At 41.0% G+C, this 19,775-nt stretch overlaps 1 protein-coding gene across 1 annotated transcript; it reads left to right on the top strand.

Moving 5' to 3' along the window:
* The first annotated feature begins 247 nt into the window (after positions 1 to 247).
* Positions 248 to 19,570, top strand: tmem51b (transmembrane protein 51b). The gene is made up of 3 exons (XM_084316635.1): positions 248 to 468; positions 17,131 to 17,655; positions 17,828 to 19,570. The coding sequence occupies exons 2-3, from the start codon at positions 17,207 to 17,209 to the stop codon at positions 18,291 to 18,293; spliced, it is 915 nt and encodes a 304-aa protein (XP_084172761.1). The 5' UTR covers positions 248 to 468; positions 17,131 to 17,206; the 3' UTR covers positions 18,294 to 19,570.
* Positions 19,571 to 19,775: the final 205 nt, after the last annotated feature.

The raw sequence follows: 19,775 nt of genomic DNA on the forward strand, positions 1-19,775 counted from the left end.
TTCATTCATTCATAAGAGTGGCTACTTTTACAATCTATGGCAACATCAGCTTTTATGGGTAATTTACTAATTTCCCCAAAAAATTGCCTATATATTTTTTTGTAATTTCAATAAATGTGTTGTAGGTTGTGATGCTAATGATGTTTATGTTATTGTATTATACAGTTCCCTGTGAGACGAGCGCGTTTCCGGTGCGCTAGGACCAGGGAGAAACCGCTCCACACACTTTACAAGCGGGGGGAGGTTTCACTCTGGGTGGAATTTGGTCAAAGTTTCTGTCTCTTTTTTGGAATTTTCCCTGAAATCTATAGCGGCAAACATCGCAGGGAACACACTTCGTAATACATTTATATGGTGGATGACTAACAAAGAACGCAGTGGGCTCGTCAGTTTCGTTGTGATCTTCCTGAAAACACCTGCGTGATACATCTACTGTATGACGAGGGAAGGGCGTTGAGCACTGAAAAGGTAAGAGGCCGCTTTGCAATCTACCTTGTTGACACTTTCTGCAGATAACATAATGGTGGTGATCACATGGCCCCAATAATGTGTGAGAAATAGTCATAGGTAGAAATTACATTTATCATTTGTATTTTGAAAAGAGTGTATGTTAGCCCCTTACGTGACTTAGATGACGTAAAGGGGCTAAGTGCATGTGAACCGGATTCCAAATTGTAGACCCACCTCAGCGCTGCGTTGGGTGTCATGACAGTTCCTCCTTCTGAGGTCCCGTCCCTTCCTACTTACTTACTTTACAAACAATGAACCACTTTGGCAGCAGGGAGAACTGAGCGCTCAAAGATCGACACATCTTTAGTGAGTTATATGGTAAGTGACTGTGCCTGGTTTATGTAGCGTGTCCTATATTTACTCTTTGATTCTCTCTATGTGATTCTGTGTGTGTGTGAGTGTGTACAACGTTTCTTGATTTCCAGATATTTTCTCTAGTCTTACCCACACAATGGTTCCCCTCACTTAGCATTATGTCAAGCTAAGACAAACCCAGTAAAGGACCCCTCAGACTAATTTAAATGACTAAAGAATACTACAGCAGGAGGTTGCCATGGTGCACACATACCAGTAACGTTGTCTTTTTGGATGAGCATTGCTTCAGTGCATGGGAAGTTTTCCCCCAAAAAGGTTCTCTGAATAGACCATGTGCATAAAAGATGTCTGTCTCCTGGGTCGATGTCATTCACTGCCCCCAGCTCCAGGCCGGGGCCATGCTATAGTACACCTAGCACTACCCGTTCAGTGCAGCACAGCTGAGCCAGAATGGCTGAGATTGCATGATACTTTGGGGGATGGCCTGGAGCTGGAGGAATCTCAATCCGGGAGGATGACATGAATCAGTGACACCGAATCAAAGAAATCTATTTCATAAAAATAATCTAATGCCCCTTTTTATTTTTATTTCCTTTAAAAAAAATTAATATAGTCAACCACTGGTTGGCACCATGATAAAAAAAGTTGTCCAGAGTGGCTGGCTGATGAAACCATACATTATACATACCGTTGACGCCCGGGTACCATCCAAAGTAGGGATGTATATTGGTCCGATACCAGGCCAAAACACGGTACCGATACTGGAGAATTGACCCAATACTAAAATCCGACACCAAGAACCGCGAGTGATATGTCAGACTTGATTCTCTGCATGTTTGGTACAGAATGATGTTCGATGTAAGATGACCTGTAGTGGTGAACATTTGATTATATTTCATAACATTTTTCCCTGAGACAAAATAATGGTCAAAGTCTATGTTGTTCAGTAAAATGTATATATCAGATTGGTACTGTGTATCGGTCGATATTTAAAGTCGTAATTGCACAGTCTCTGGAGCGTAACAGTAAGAAGCATTTTGTATAAAAGTATTCTGTACTTCTGTATGACAACTATTAAAGAAACTTGAACTTGAATGAGTAGGATTATCCCCCAAAAAAACAATGTATTAGACTCATACAAACATAATCCCCCTCAATCATCTCTAGACGCCTGGCGGTGTCTTTATCAGACCCTGATTGCTCGGGACATTTCTGAGCATCAACTTTTGGATATAGCGAGTAGGGGTGTAACGGTACACGTATCCGTACCGAACCGTTTCAGTATGGGACCTTTGGTTCAGTACTCGCTGTGTACAGAACGAATGCAATGGTACGTTAACCACTAACGTAGCGCACATGCAGAACCTTTTTTTCCATGCAGAATTTAATTTAAAACTCCATGTTCACCCCTTCCCAAAATAAAACTTGCGCAAAGTAATTTTTTACTCGCGCAAAAATAACTTGAGCAAAAAGCTCAAATATAATATAATAATTTTTTTTAACAAGTCGCTTTTTTATTTGAATATAGATTATTCGTTGACAGCCCTAGTTAACAGTTACTGCACACTACATCACCCCTGAGTGGAACATGGAAAGCCAAACTTTCCCCCACTGTACCGAAAACCCATACCGAACCTTGACTTCAAAACCGAGGTACGTACCAAACTGTGTTTTGTGTACCGTTGCACCCCTAACCTCTTCCACCCGTGCAGTCCAGTACCGGACGCGTGAATACTTTCGGCAGCCAACATGCCCTTCCGCATTGCTCCGATTGGCCGAGCGCGCGCATGCGCATGAGCCGCGACACGCTCCTCTGCCAGGCAGGAATCTTAACGCAATGTATACAAATGGAAGTATTGATTTCACCGTAACGAATCATTAAAAAAATATACTGTTAACTGGAATATGTTGTGCCTTTACACATATGTTGGATTATGTAATTGGTTTGTCATGACAAACCAATAAAAAATTGCGAATAAACCGGTGGCTACAACAACACACAGTAACTCTACATGCATCATTGTTTACAATGAACGGTGGGGCTAATCGAAAGGACTGGACACGGACGCGTTAGTTGTTCACCAACAATCTACAGACACAAACAAACACAGAACCGGACTGTTATATTAAATTAATTGATTGCTGTTTAACGCGTCCGACCGTCCGTGTCCAGTCCTTTCGATTCTTTCAACAATGATGCATATAGTTAGATGTTCCGATACCATTTTTTCCTTTCCGATCCGATACCTAAGCTTTGGGTATCGGCCGATACCGATACTTATCCGATACCAGTGCATACATTAAAAAAAGAAGAAAAAAAAAAAGGATATTATATAAATTATACTTTTTTTTTTTTTCTTTTTTTTTTTACATATACTGTTTTATATATACTGTTTTTTAGTAATAACTAGAAAGTAATGGTATTTATTCAACAACAGGTGATTCTATATATTGGTATTAGTATCATTAATCAATGAGTATGGGGCTGCAGCACTGCAGATATACCCTACTCCAATGATCCGCACAGACATTAGACGGTGTTGCACTCGCTACCCAGTCTGTAAGCTAGTAGCAGATAGAACATTCATGTTGTGATTTTCGATGCAAAATAAATATTCAACATTCTCTTTTGAGACTCCGCCTCAGACTCTTATCATTTGGCACTAAAAGCTAAACATTGTCACCGATATGGCTGTCCGCAACATTTCATTAATTGTGTACGCGAGGTGGTCGATCAATGACGACGTTAACGTGAGCTAGGTTAGCTAGCATGAGCTACCGGTAGATGGAAAGACTGTAACGTTACTGGTGACATTGTGATTTAACTTGGAATACTCCTTTGCCAACTTGCTGTACTTTGCTTGCAGGTCTGCAGCCATTATTGCTGGATTATGAATAGCCCCAACTTTAGCCAAGGTAACGTTAAAGCTAGCTTTCGGTTAGCTGTTCAATGCTAATAACACCAGCCACCAAGCGAACCCATCAGAGCTCCCCGTCAACAGCGCTCTGTCGGGACGATGGCATTTTAAGAAAGTATCTGCTGTTAAAATGACAAATGGCATTGACACTTTAATTCACGGTCGATTAACCACACGTTTGTTTTATAATGCTCACTCAACAGACCGCAGTGTTGTTGTTAAATTACATCATATGGTATCGGAGCGCAGCATTAGAGCAGCATCGGCCGATACCGATACCAGCATTTTAGGCAGTATCGGCGGCTTTTCCGATACTGGTATCGGTATCGGAACAACTCTAGTAGTTACTGTGTGTTGTTGTAGCCACCGGTTAATTCGCGATTTTATTGGTTTGTCATGACAAACCAATTACATAATCCAACATATGTGTAAAGGCACAACATATTCCAGTTAACGGTATATTTTTTTAATGATTCGTTACGGCGAAATCAATACTTCCATGCGTATAAATTGCGTTAAGCGGAGCTTAGTATTCCTGCCTGGCAGAGGAGCGTGTCGCGGCTCATGCGCATGCGCGCGCTCGGCCAATCAGAGCAACGCGGAAGGGCATGTTGGCTGCCGAAAGTATTCATGCGTACCGGACGGCAAATGACATCATGTCATAAATCATTCTCTCTATATGTATGACATAATGTTGCGTTTTTCTTTCAAATGTATCTAAGAGTAAAGACCGTAACCATGTCACAACAGCAGTCATAGTGTATATTTTCAGCAATACGTTTGTTTACCAATAGGTTAAAGTGTTATTAATGAAATATGAGTTTAGGAATTGTATTCAATACATCGCGAATTTCGACCGGAAATAAATCAGAGCGGCCATTTTGCTGTAGTCATTATGATGAAGGAAAGACAGGGCTTTCAATTTCGAAAAACTACATCTCCTAGGGTTCTCCAGTTTTCTGGAAGCAAATGACTTCCTGATTATTATTTTTTATTTCTCTTATATCTCGGGATTATATACCACAAAACTAAACGTTATTGGCATAGTTTGCAGTTAGTTTGTCTCCCTTCTGTGAACATTTAGCAACCATCCGTGTTGAAATCCGTTTCAAAGTGGCGGAGCTGTCTCAAAAATTAAAAGCTGACTGTAAATACAGTAGATTTCATTCTCGGTTCTTCATGCACGCCTGGTGATACTAAATCCAAATTTAACTCTGTCATTGGAACGAGTAGATTTGGCCCGATCCATAGATCCAGAGAACATCGCTATAATAAGGTCATTTATAGGCCTGCTATTCTATATTCTATAATAATATTTCAAATTGCATGAGTCCGGATGGCAGAATTCAGTACTGTATCTACAAAACCTTCTGTTTAATCATCTTCCCTTTATTCAATTTCCTTAGATTATTTGTACACATGATCGCAAGAAGGTACTGAACGAGCTCAGTGGCAGTTTTTCATGTCTGGTCATTTTTAGCATGGTGTTATTCACTGTCAAAGATGCAAAGAAAAATCATAATTCATATTCTCCTTTGTTTCATCACAATTTAAGCAAGCCTAGTAATAAACACACTATTTATGACACTGGGAATACATTACCTGAGGTCCATAGATGTCCCTAGATACCAAGAACATGCAAATGGATCTTGTAGAAGTTGAGCAATCTTCCATTTACTTAGGTATGTATTTTTAGGCGGATTTTCAGAAAATAGGACTTAGGCATAAGAGGCTAATAGCGAGTGCATGTCATGTGCATGTTGCGTGCATGTACAGTATCCCCTCCCTACTTGCCATTGCCCCACGTAGAACACACCTGATAGGATAAACGCGCTGCTAGCGTGCAGTCCGTGGTTCTCTGCTCCCGTTTTCAAAAAGAAAATGGCGATTTATTGACGTGTCGACTTTTTTTTTTCTACCTAAAGTTGAACCTACATTTTCTGACAACATTATAGTGGTAAGGTTGACGGGATATTTATGGATCTTGAGTCATATTTGCAATATCTAGTTTGACAGTTTGATAAATTCAGCGTTTCTATGTAAACTCCACATTGTTTTGCTGGTGCTCTACTGACATCTAGTGGCTGAATCTACTTAGTGTGCCTTAAGTACTCGGAATCGGCAGTGAAAAAGTGGTATCGGTGGTGCATCCCTAGTCCAAAATATAGAAAACAGCTGAGAATATGAAGGATAAGAGTAGGAATGCACCAACCCAGAGTCTTGTATGGGATATGGGGATGATACCCAGCTGAAATAGGGTATTGTATTGGAGAATTTCCCCAATCCAAAAAGATCTATCAAACATGTCCGATATTAAAACTTGATTCTCTGCCTTTTGGCACATAGACAGATTCATGTCAAATCTCTATAATGGATGTAAATTTGTTTTGTACAGTGACCCCAATATCTAAAGTTCTGAATATGTAAATGATTATCCCCACCACTCCTGTTCCTTAATACAGATTTTTAGACCAAATGCAAAACATGTGAAGCTTTTCAGACACACCTGTCTTCACATAGTCTAGTGGTATCATGAGTGTTATAACACTCCCCCATAACAAATAAGGAATGCATAGCTATATAAATCTAATGGAGAAATCAACTGAGATTTGCCGGTGTTATTCAGCTTTTCACTTAAGCAACACAAGAAGGTCACAAAAATGGCAATTCTACAATCTGCCAACAACTGCTCATGAAAATGCAACAGGGAGCAATTTCAACAGGGCTTTTCCAAGGCGCTGTGAAAGTGAAGCTTGTAAAACACCAGATGATGTTTATTGAGTCTTAAAATATTCAACATAGCTGTCTACTTTGTTTTCGTTGGACATCTGGGGTTTTCAAGATACAACAATTGCAGTTGCAGCAGCTACACCCCCCCCCCCCCCCCCAAGAATCTCGATCTGTTTTTCGATGCGCAAACAATCTTTTAGACAAGAAGTTTCAGACTTGTATTACATTAGGCTATATGGTGAATACGTGTAAGTAAGCATAACTGTTTGAATTGGTTGAATGTTTTGGCAATCGGACAACCCACTCCCCCACCGCTGTTTACTATGGTCATGTGACTTAAGGCTGATTCTGGAATGACTTTTTCCACCTCCATCACCAAACCACTAAGTGAGAGAATTTCAGCAGAAAATGTGTTGTACTTTTCCTTTTGTTAGTTAGAGAACAGAAGCGTTGGGACTCGACCAACAGGTTCATATTTAGTTTGAGCAGCATTTCCTGTGTTTTCCTTTATCAGCTCGTCTGAAGGTACAGTGTAGACTTGTAGGTCACTTCTCATCTGTGTGACCTCAGATGTCTGCCCTCAACGCTCGGGATGAAACCCTGTCCTGCCAAGAGGTCAAGCCACTATCGCTCTTGTCATGATGGAATGCGGCAGACTGCAACAGTGAAACCAGTGTGTAGTCGTTTGCGTGTATGCACTTAACATTGTTTGTGCATATATATCTGTGTGGGATGTATATCTGTTGCTAGTTGTTGTATGTACATGTTAATCCCATGGCAGCATGCCGGTCTGCCGGATATATGGGCTAGTCTACACATGGCGAATTGTAGTCATTCATCCACTCTGCAGGGACGTTTTTTCTTTTTATCAAATCTTTTCTAGTTTAAACTTTCACAAAACAAAAACACAGCATCAACAATATCAACAATAATAATGATAGAACTATAATAAATATGTGTCATATATAAATCCCAGACTAATAATACTAAATAAAAAATAACGAGTAAAAATAAAAAGTCAAAATAATAAAGACATCACAAACGACACAAAAGACAGCACCAGACAGACAGACATTCCTCCCCCCCTCCCCAGGACCAACACCCAATCCCTACTCCGCCACTACATGGAGTGCTTGACCAACTCGGCTGCAGCTATCCATAACTCTATACCCACTTGTCCAACCCCAACCATCCGGGCAGTGGAAATCTCCAGATAAATAACGTCCAGGAATGTCAAGGACCAATTGATTACCTTGAGATTCTCAGGCTCTTTCCATCTCATGGCAACAAGCTTTTTAGCTGCTGTGATGCCTGCCAGGATGATCCTTTTCTGTTGTATGGTTGTTGGTAATACAGATACATCATTTAGAACTAATGTTGTTGCCTTGAGTTGAATCGATATATTACAGATGCCCGAGAGTTTCGCTGTTATAGCTTTTTAAAAATGGCCACTGGTGGGCACTCACAGAACATATGCGTGCCAGTGGCTCTTAGAGAACACAGAGTGCATCGGGAGTCAGCCACCAGTCCCATAGCAAACAGTTTCCTAGGTGTGAGATATGTCCTATGAATATAATTAAAATAAATTTGTTTGTGATTAGGGTTGCGAGAGGCTAATATGGCATTTGTGCAAACGTCTTCCCAGTCTAACTCGGGGTCTAACTCCGGGATATCCCCTTGCCAGACTGTGTCTAATGTTAGTTTTTTGTATGTGGATTTGATTAACCGTATAAGCAATCTGAGACAAACCCTCTTGTGGATGTCCTGTCACAGATAAGGCAGACAAAAGGGTGTGGGTACAACGCCTGGGCCCACAGGGTACACCGTGGGCCCTGAGTGCCGATCTTAGTTTAAGGTAAAGGAAGAATGATTCGCCAGGTATGTCATGAAACTCTTTTAGCTCCTGAAACGCTCAAAGACCGTTCTTAATATTTATCTTTCAGAGTATGAATTCCCCTCTGCATGGATGTTGTTGGCTGCATGCACAGGTAGCACTGTGGGTCTGTTGCACTGTTTTATGAATTTTCTTTTTTGCCATTCCCATATGATTGGTGTTTAGCATTCTATATTTACCAGGGCTAGCATCCAGGGACGCATCGATACCACTTATTCACTGCAGTGTCAATACCAATTCTGAGACTTAAACTTTAAGTATTGTGCGATACAGAGTGATCCAATCTATTGCTTTTACTGAACAGTATTATTAGACCATTAGTTTAGATAAAAAGTGTTGAGACATAATAAATGTTTCTCCACTAGAGGGATAATGTACTTCTATGCAGGGTTCGAATTATCACCTGAGAGCTATGGGGGCCCCCTGAGTTTTATTTTTTTGCTATTTTTTTCCTGAAATTGTGGCTGTTTTCGAAGTCATATTTAGAGGAATATCTCATTAGGATTAGTCTAATACTAAGTAATAATGACATCACACAACAGTCTAATCATTAGACTATTGTGTGATGTCATTATTCAGTCTCATTCTTAACCATCAATATTTGTTCATTTTCTTACTCGCCTCTGATATATAATGCCATATTTACTTATTTGCATTTTGCATCTGATAAAATACAACAATTTAATTTGAAAAATTAGACCAAATTTATGAACTTGAATTAACATTTATTTGTCTCTGCACTTATAAATCAAAAACTAACAAAATAATCGAATGGAAAATAAATAGTTGTATGGCACAACAGCCGCATTTATCAGGATACAGTAAGTAACATTATCATCTGATAATAAAATGAACATAAAATAAATACTTGTATAAATCAAAATAAATAATGTTATAAACAAATATGCACAGGTAATCAAGAACTGAATGAAAAATAAATTAGAAGTAGCAGCATCTTCTTAGAACAACAAGAAGAAAAGTAACTACTCCAGCATGTCACCGACATGCAGACTGGAAGAGCCGGGATTCAAACCACTGACCTCTTTTATCCAAAGCGAGTAGTGACGACTAGCCCTACCTCCTGAGCTACAGCCGCCACATCATGAGCAATGCTATCACTGTGCAAGTATATTTTCTTCCTCAACTTCTTGCTCTGAGAGCTAGTCACAGTCCCATTCATCCACTGCTCTGCCAAATGGGCTCCAAATGATTTATTTAACAATGTCTTGGCGTTTTTACATGGAAGGCAGCCAATGCATCCCTCCTTGGCAAATAAACAGCTATATTTATTTTTCCAAAAGTTCCACTGACTCGGACCCCAGCTTTGTGGTGGTTGAGTAGCAGCACAGTCCAGGTCTAGTGGTGGAGACTCGGGTCTGGCAGTGGCAGGCTGGCGGCGTCATTACTTTTACCAAACGGTTCGTGCGTTTTGCGAATCTGATTGGCCACTGACATTTCTGGTCATGTGACATGTGCGCCCAATCGTGTGACGGCAAGTTCTTTCGACGGTTAAGCTTAGGCGCTCTTTCGAAGTTGGTTAAGGTTAGAGTTTGTCTTAGAGCATGGCGATAGAACGCCAGCCCTGATTTCAAACTCTAACCCAACTGCGAAAGAGTCGCCTAAGCTTAACCAGTGATAAACTAGGCGTTAGGTCGTTTGCAGGCTGTTCGACGAGGAAATGGGCTAAGACACTGCTCGTCACGCGATTGGGCGCACATGTCACATGACCAGAAACGTGCGTGGCCAATCAGATTAGCAAAACGCACGAACCGTTTGGTAAAAAACTAGACGCCAACCGGCGCGTTAACAATAACAGGTGCACTGCGCACAGGAGCAGCAGAGCTAACACTAGTACTAGCACTAGCAATGTCAACTTCAGTGACAGTAGCGCTGCTAGCTGCTGCACTAACAGCGTCAGTCTTTGGCCTTTTTATAAAACCAAAGCTGTCCAGCTTTGTACAGCCTTGCGGCGGGTTGAGCCTTTTTTTTGGCGGCATGTGGCGTACTGTTTAGTGTTTAAGTTTTCAGTTGCAGGACACGGACCGGCAGCCTTCTGTTTACAGCAGCTGCTTGCTGCTTCTTCTTCACTAGGTTGGAGTAGCGTTAAACTTATGGGCGACGCTCATGGGCGACACATAGCGGCTTGGAGATGAAATGCAGCCTATTCCACAACATTAATTACTCAATATGATCTATTAACAATTTATTTAGGTAACATAAATAATACTAATTCGTACATAAAAAAACGTATATACATTTTTTGAGAGACCCCCACAGGGGGTCTTGACTATGGGGGCTCAGACTCTAGCTATGGGGGCTGAGCCCCCATTGGCCCCCTCATAATTCGAACACTGCTTCTATGTATCAGAAATGCAACAAGTCAAGTCACTTTGCTGCTTTTATGCCATTCCATGCATAGCTTGGTATCGGATTTTAGTACTGGGGACATTTCCAGATACCGATATACCCTGTTTTAGCCTGGTGTCTGTGCATCCTTAACTCTTTCAGCGCCGACCTTGTTTACATTTTTATCCCGTTGAATGCCATCATCCACTTCAATGTTAGCGTTAAAAACGCCTAATCTATGTTTTAAATTATGGCTATGTGTCTAATCTGCCCGTTGCTTATCAATGACTCGTTTGCAGTCAACATTGTCGAAACGGATTGTTTTTTTATCAGTTCATTTTCTTTTCATAGCATTTTGAAAAGCCCTCGTTTTCAAGGAAAATATAAAGATTCTGTGATAAAAGACATTTACTGGAATATTCTAGAATACACAAAAACATTGTAATTTTTCAGCCTATTTATGAATAGTTTTCAAATAAACGCTAGATTATCGATAGTATATGTGTACGTATGCACGCTATAGAGGCGATCTGAAAAATCGATTCTCTTATTTCCTCATCAGCGATCACAGCCAAACAGCCACATCACACATAGGGCAAACGCTGAAATCTCTGTGAAAACAGGTCTGATTATCCTAAGACTGGTAAAATAGATTCCTTACCTGAGATCAGATGTTGTCCAAAAAGATTATTCCAATTCCTGATCGCCATTCCAAATATCGATCATGCTTATTGATTGATTATTGGCTGCTGTAAATATATATTCCAGGCTGATTTCCGTCTCGCGATCAGATCCCTCTTGATCAGATGTCTCGCCAGCACAATGGAGCCAGTTGGCTCCACCTCTACAGATCTACAGATCCCAGGACAGTCTACTCGACTGACCTGCAGTTACACAGGGATAGACGATAGGGGGCGCTTTTTTCCCATCTGAGCTCCTGGAGGAGCTGCTATACCAACGGGAGACTCGGTTGATGAAATATGAATTCAGATCGCTAATAAAAAAAATGAACGATAATTGTCGTCGGCGGCACTCAATGGGGGGGCTAATAAAACGAGATATGACGTCGCTGGCACTCAATGTGTTAATAGCGTTGTGGCATTTAGCTAAGAAAGAGATTTAAACTAGGGCCTGCCTGACCAATGCAGAATATGAAAAAGAAAATACTTTTTGTGAAGCCCTGATTTAAAAATAAATAAAATGATCCCCTTGTAATAGTATCTCCTAGTACAGTGTTTCTCAACTGGTGGGTCGCAACCCAAAAGTGAGTCGCGGGGCCATTTTGAGTGGTTCGCGGATGTGTGAAGAAATTCTTTATTTTTTATTTTTTTAATTTTTTTTTAATTTTTTTTTGTACTACCTATCTTTGTGAAAGTGGCTTATCAGCTCTAGTCCAGCTGAAGACAAAGCGGAGGAACAGATTGGACATTGAGCATGACCTCAGAGTTGCTTTGTCTACCATCACCCCAGACTTTGAGACTCTTGTCAGGAGCAAACAACATCCCCAGTTATCCCATTAGTTCCCTGGGATGTTAACACTTTAATCGCCGTTGACGCTGAAACACGTCTTTCCCCACCATGCTCATTCTGCCGAAGACGCTGGACAGTGTCTTTGATATCAATATTTCAAAAATCTGTGATCGAAATCATATTTCTCCCCCGGAGACATGAGATGTACTGTTGAGTCCCTCTCAACTCTACAACGGTTCAAGAGCGCCATCTGGTGGCCGATCGGCGGATCGCCCAGGGGAGAAACAGGAAGTGGAAGCTGGTGCTCATTTCAATTCGGTCCGATCACTCGCTAATAGTCCCAGGACTCGAGCTGATCACAACGGATAGTGATCCGTTACCAATAACTCGATAAACAACATGATTTGGACGTATATACTATTATACAACCTGGAAATGGATCGGATATTTCGACATCCCATAATAGAAAAATTCTGTTCCACGCTCATCTCCCAACGGCGAGAGGAAGCTACGGTGAGTTTCAGCGTTATTTGTTAATGTCTTCGATACTAACTGCTCTGATGATCATATCACCCACACTAGATGAATGATATAACGTTGCCCACGGAATTATAAACGACCCCCCGCCCCTCCGGTCAACATCAGATCATACGTAGTAACTCCTAGAACCACGTCCAGTTGACATTTTTTATCTCGCACAGATTCCTACCAAACTGTATTTGATCATCAATATAATGCATTTAGGGCTATAAATCAAGTTCTGGAGAAAGCTGCAGAAAACGATAAAAACATACTTATACTTTAGACCGTATTTTAGTATGAATATGTGAATGAAAAAGTATAACGTTGCTACACCCTGAACAATAGATATATGACGTTGAATGGGCCATAGTAATGTCAATTGAGCAATACAATTTAAAAAGTGATAGCCCTGCAAAGAAGGGGAACTTCTCCATGTTAAATAGGGCTGGCGAGGGATGGTAAATTATGAATTTAACCCCGGCGATCAAAGTGTTAAGCTAAGAAGTCTGCTAAGAAGGATATATTATTTATTATTATTATTATTATTTTATTTCATTGTGGTTTTAGCCCTTAGTTGCACTTTTGTTGCAACCCCAGTTATCCCATTAGTTCCCCCAAACTTACTGTAGGTCTGTTATGTTAAGCTAAGAAGTCTGCTAAGAAGCTTAATTATTTATTATTATTATTATTATTATTATTATTATTATTATTATTATTATTATTATTATTATTATTATTTTATTTCATTGGGTTTTTAGCCCTAGTTGCACTTTTGTTGCAACCCCAGTTATCCCATTAGTTCCCCCAAACGTAGGTCTGTTATGTTAAGCTAAGAAGTCTGCTAAGCATTATTTATAATTATTTTATTTCATTGGGTTTTTAGCAATAGTTGCACTTTTGTTGCACTTTTTTGTGTTTATTTCATGTTTTGAAAGATTGCGTATTACTGCATTTTTTTTTTTACATAAATCATAGTGGTTCAACATTTTGGGTCGCGACTTAACCCTTTCCCCGCCAATAACGTCGTACAACGGGTTTAAAGTTCATGCGAATTCTGCCAATAACGGCGTACGACGTGATTCTGATCATAATTTCATATTTTCGCCATGGTATTCATATTTCACTCACAGAGCCTTGTCGGATGCTGTGTGAGCCAGCACAACTCTGCAACGCTTCAATACTGCCACCTGGTGGCTGATCGGCGAGTTGCAACCGGAAGTGGATCTCTTGTGATCCCGGTGCGTCTCCCTATTCCGTCCGGCCACTCGTTTATCGTCGCGGGACTCAATACACACACCGTGGATATGGATCTTTGCCATAACTCAATAATCTACATGATTTGGGCGTGTATTAGTAATATACAAACCGGAAATGGATCGCCTAGATCCCCACCACATAACTGGGATCTGTTTGCTCCACTCTCATCGCCCAACGGTACGAGGAGACTGACGTGAGTTTCAGCGTTTTTGTTTATCATTTTCGATACAAACTGCTCTGATCAATATATCACCCATACTACATGAAGCATCTAACGACTATCACGGAATTATAAACGACCCCCCCCCCTCCGTTCACCCACGCATGATCAGTCATACCGTTTAGGACCATGTACAGTTGAAATTTTTAATATAGCGTCGATCGGTATCAAACTGCATTTGATGATCTAATATATGTATTTGTGCCTATATCTCACGTTCTGGGAAATACTGCAGAAAACGATAAAAACATATTTATACTCTAGACGGTATTTTCGTATGAATGTGTGAATGAAAAAGTAAAACGTTCCTACATCCTGAACGATAGATAATCGATGTTGAATGGGCCATAGTAATGTCAATTTAGCAATACAATTTAAAAAGTTATAGCCCTGCAAAGAAGGTGAACATCTCCATAGACTTACAGTGCTGGCAGAGATCAAACAGCAATGGCAGAGAATGGGTTAATGACTAAGGAAAATGTTGGGTCCCGAAACTAGACCAGTTGAGAACCACTATATGTTAGTGAAATTGTGATGATTCTTATTTATGCAAAAAGAAAGACATGTGAACTAAATGTCATCACTTCATCACACGTTTGGTAATGCATTCATTATGATTTGGGACATGGACCTGGATGTGTGCCACAGGACACTGGGACAAGACAAAAACCCAAAGACATAGTGTATATTAGCCATCGGAAATATCAATACGAAAACATTTGTACCAGATATGAAGTTATTAGTAGTGGTACAAATGATCACAGCAGGTCAAGTTCAAGTTTGTTTTTATTTGTCACGTATAAGGTACATGTACATTACAGTGAAATGCTTTGTTCTGTATGAGCCCCTGAGAATGTGCTTCATACAGTAAAAAAATAAGTAAAGGAGGAATAACACTATACACAGTATACAAACTAAAGTACAACCGAAGGACAATCTAAGTACTATGAAGTAAAAATGCAGACAATGAGGTACAAATGCAGACAATGAGGTACAAAACATAACATCAGGTCATAACATAAAGCAATGGTCATCAGATGCTGTAATGTTTAATGTGGCAGGAGAAAGGCGAGTCATCCAAGGCACAAATTAGAAAGCTGTTATTTAATGGAATAATCTGTAATCTAATAGAATTACACCAACACCTTGTGGCACAGACAGGCTTTTCCTCTGGTGCACACAGTGCAAACAGAATCCCACCTGGGAGAAACCACACCTTCTTTTCAATCACATATCATCTGTCTGGCTCTTATATTACGTTCTCAAGTCGCCCTCTGTAATGTAGGTTATATGTAGAAAATTGTTGTTTTGGTCGATTATGTTACACATGGTTATTAGTTCAAGTTTCAAGTTTCTTTAATAGTTGTCATACAGAAGTACAGAATACTTTTATACAAAATGCTTCTTACTGTTTCGCTCCAGAGACTGTGTTAGACAAGATAAGTATGAAATAAAATAGTATAGCATGTAAAATAGAAGTAAAAATAGAGGTCACAGTGTTCAGTATAGACATATGTACAATGTTCGATGCAGAATAGAAGTAACTGAGTTACCATACAATATACTATGCAATGTACTAATATACAATACTATATAGTGCAGAGCAGAAATGGGATGAGGTACAATTTAGGTAGATGGAGCAACATTCAAGATTCAAGATTCAAGATTCAAGAGTTTTAATTGTCACGGCATACAGGTATACAATGAAATGCGGCTGGTCTTGCCCGCGACGATGTGCAATACAGTGGTACAACATATAATAGAATCCAATAAAATACAGTGGTACAACATATTAATAGAATCCAATAAAACAGTGCAATAAACAGGTACATGGTGTGCCATCTCGGTATCTGTACATTAGTATTTACAGAGCATATAGGACATGCTAGTTATGTTAATGTTAAGTTAATGTAACATTTACATTTCATGGTTCCATTCCGGCTTCTCAATGCCATCCTTTCTTAGTTTCGTCGTCGTCTCATTCTTGTTGTATGTGCCATTCCTTTCAATGAAACCGTCTTTCCACTTCATGTTGAGACCTGTAGCGAGAGACGTTCTATTACTTCACATCATCCAAACCTGTTCTCTCTCTCACAACGTCCACCATCCAAAAGGTTGTTTGGTTCCTGTTGTACGCTTTATATACTGTGTATAGTCTTTGCATTTTTTGTCTCATATTGGCCAAGAAAACTAAAGCAAAGTAAGTCAGTCATATAATAGAATAGTCCTGCCACAGTCTCCAGGTCGGAGATGTTGTTTAAATGCTGGTCACGGTGAACAACAATGGATTCCTCAGTTGGCACAATTTTAGTGACCAATGAAACTGATCTTAGAGTTTGTTCCTGGCTTCATTAAATTAGATTAGATTAAAAAAATCATACAGCACAAGTACAACGAAAATAAGTTTGGCATCCAACCAAAGTGCAAATGTAGCAGTAAAGTTCAACAGCAATATACAATGTACAGGTGATTAAACTGGGTACAAAATATACAAATTAGTGCTACTGAGTGTAGTGCTAATCAGATGTATGTACATAGTTGTAGTATAATATGTACAGTGATACAGGTGTAAAGACAGTATGGCAGTAGTCAACTCATACTGGCCAGCAGCATAACTAGTAAGAGTAGGATATGTACAGATATAGATATAGTATCTACAGATATGTAAAAGGTCTATGTGCAGGTAAATACAGACGGGTGTGGATAGATATATATGCGGTGAGAATAAATAAATACAGTATGGTATATACCACATTTTGTACATGCTATCATACAGAGCTCTGGGTTATATGCAGATGTATAAATAAGTATACAGTATATATACATCTTGTTCCAGGAGGTTGTCCATTATATAGTATCGTTCCTGCTTTGTCAGTTGGATTGTGTTACTACTACTGTGTAAATGCCAAGGGGTTCTTCTCATGTTTAATGTGCCTCTCACATTACAGGCCCTCACAAGTCCCAACAACATCTCTCACCTCCCGGTTGTTGGTGTTCATCCCACTTCCAGTTGGTCCTGAAGGGATGTGTTCCAGCAGGGGTCTATGCAGGGACAGCGAGCGCCCCGCCAACGGATCCCCCCAGTCGGGGGGCAGCGGTTCGGGCTCCCATTACGCCCTGTGCGCTCTGGGGATAGGACTCATCGCTCTGGGCATCGTCATGATCGTGTGGACCGTGGTGCCGATGGACGGAGAGGCGCCTCCGGGGGGCCCGCACGGTTCAGCGAGCAACAACAACACCGCCAGCACCACCGCTGCACCGAAGAACGACGACGGCAAGGATAAGGAGATGGGGGACGGCATGAAGACGTCGACGGTAGCCTACGTGCTGGTCGGGGCGGGGGTCATCATGCTGCTCTTGGCCATCTGCCTCGGGGTGAGGAACAAGCGGAAAGCGCACGAGAGGAGCAGGGAGACTCCGGCAGCGGGAGTTCCCTACCTGGACCACGTGGCCGCGGCGCAGGGAGGCGAGACGTGAGTGTCATGTTGACATCATTCTGCTTCGAGGCTCCTTATCTTGTCAATTTCTCACACTTCGTCCTTGTATGTCACGACTGGCTACACAGTTTTGGCTCCAAAGTTGTGTGGGTGTCTTGTTTTTATTTATTTGCTTCTAACCAAGGATCCTCTCTGTATCATATTCCAGGGTTGCGGACAGGGGTCCTACGTATGACGTACCCACCTACGAGGAGGCGGTCGGCAGTGGGCGATACCCGGTCCGCCAGAGCAATTTGCGACAAAGTACCTCCCAGCTGCCGTCCTACGAGGACCTCATCGCTGCCGTGGCGAACGAGGGACTGGAGCCCGGCACCAGTCCTGCCGAGGAGGCTCCTCCTAGTGACCCTCCAACCAGCCCCGGTGCGGCTGCGGCTGCTGCTGCTGACCCCCAGGCTGACCCAGGCCCCGCCGCCGTCAGCTCCAACCCTCCCACTCGCAGCAGCAGCCGGGCCAGCCGGATACTGCGGCCCCTCCGGATACGGAGGATCAAGTCGGACAAACTGCACCTGAAGGACTTCCGCCTCCACATCCGCAGCCCCACACAGAACCCAGTGACCATTGAACCCATCACCCCGCCCCCACAGTACGAAGATAAGATGCCTGAATTAGGGTAGCGCCCCCTATCGCTCTACTACTACTATTACTACTACTACTACTATTACTACTGATGATCAACACCACTATCTCTGGATCAGGGGGAACTAATGATAACATTTCTGAAAAGCACCATGATTTAGGCATTGAAGTGTGTGTGTGTGTGTGCGTGCATGTGTTTTTGTGTGTTTGTGTGTGTGTGTGTGGTAAGGCAGATGGTACAGTGGTCGAGGTCTTGAAGTGGTTTAATTCTAAACACAGTAACCAAACAAAAAAGAAGCTAAAAGTGACTCTGGGTTGACATTTTCTCAGACGCAGCTTCCCTTGCTGTTTGTCGCTACATTACAGATGGAGTGGTGTATTTATTACAGAGTTTACTTTCTTTTACATTACTCTTTTTCTTTTTTGGTCTGTACTCTGTATGGCTTTTAAAATCAGTTGTCAAATTAGTTTATAATGATAATAATACAAATTAAGAAATAATAATAAATTACAAATAGAATTATAATAAAAAAGCTACACTATGCCATAAGTCAAATACTTCTGTAGCAGCTCCATATAATGCATGCCATATTGTATGTACAATATGTACAGTATGTCTTTATGTCCACTCACTAGGAGCTGATATGTTATTGTTACAACAAAAAAACTATTTGTTGTGAATCATAGTGACTACCTGGTAAAATAAAGGTAAAAAAAAAAAGAATTATAAACTGAGGGAATTGAACTCAGGGGGAAAGGGACACGTGGTATTAAGGGTTTTTTGTCCACTCACTAGGAGCTGATATGTTATTGTTACACCAAAAAAACTATTTGTTGTGAATCATAGTCATTTTATAAACTGTGAGGGAATTAAATTCAGGGGGAAAGGGACACGTGGTATTAAGGGTTTTTGATACAATTCTTTATTTTTGTATCTCTTTGAAGAGAGCTTGCTGAGGCGTTCTGGGTCACAGATTCGCGTATACAATTGTTGAATTGATTATAATTGTTTCTTTTGTTCTTCTTTTAATATTCAAATGATTTATTTTCAATGCAGATGATGAGGGAAAACGTGGTGTGTGGATCATGTGTAATGAGTTGTGAATTATTGTCATTAAAGCTGCACTAAGTAGTTTTGGGATAGAAATGTGAACTTCTGAAAAGTCTATAATTGTTTGTGGAAAAGGTGTTCCAAGAGGAACGAAGTATCCTAAGAAGAAAGGGGGGGGATCCCTAGAATTTTGGAGGGCAAGTTGGAGATGATCGCTTCCCCTGTAGACTCACAAAAAGACTGGACACCCTCCACTACGCTGCCACGTGCAAAATGGAGAGGTAGGGGGCCAAGGTGGGGTTTTGGGATCGGCTCAAAGTCTGGTAGGGTGAGCTGTCACGTCCATACGGAACAGCTCACCCTACCAGACTTTGAGCCGATCCCAAAACCCCACCTTGGCCCCCTACCTCTCCGTTCATGAAAAGAGGTGTTTGAATCCACTAAACGAGCACTCTCCAAGGAGTTGTAC

This window comes from Notolepis coatsorum (genome assembly GCF_963971535.1).
Source record: "Notolepis coatsorum genome assembly, chromosome: 6".
In the NCBI taxonomy this organism is placed as follows: Eukaryota; Metazoa; Chordata; class Actinopteri; order Aulopiformes; family Paralepididae; genus Notolepis; species Notolepis coatsorum.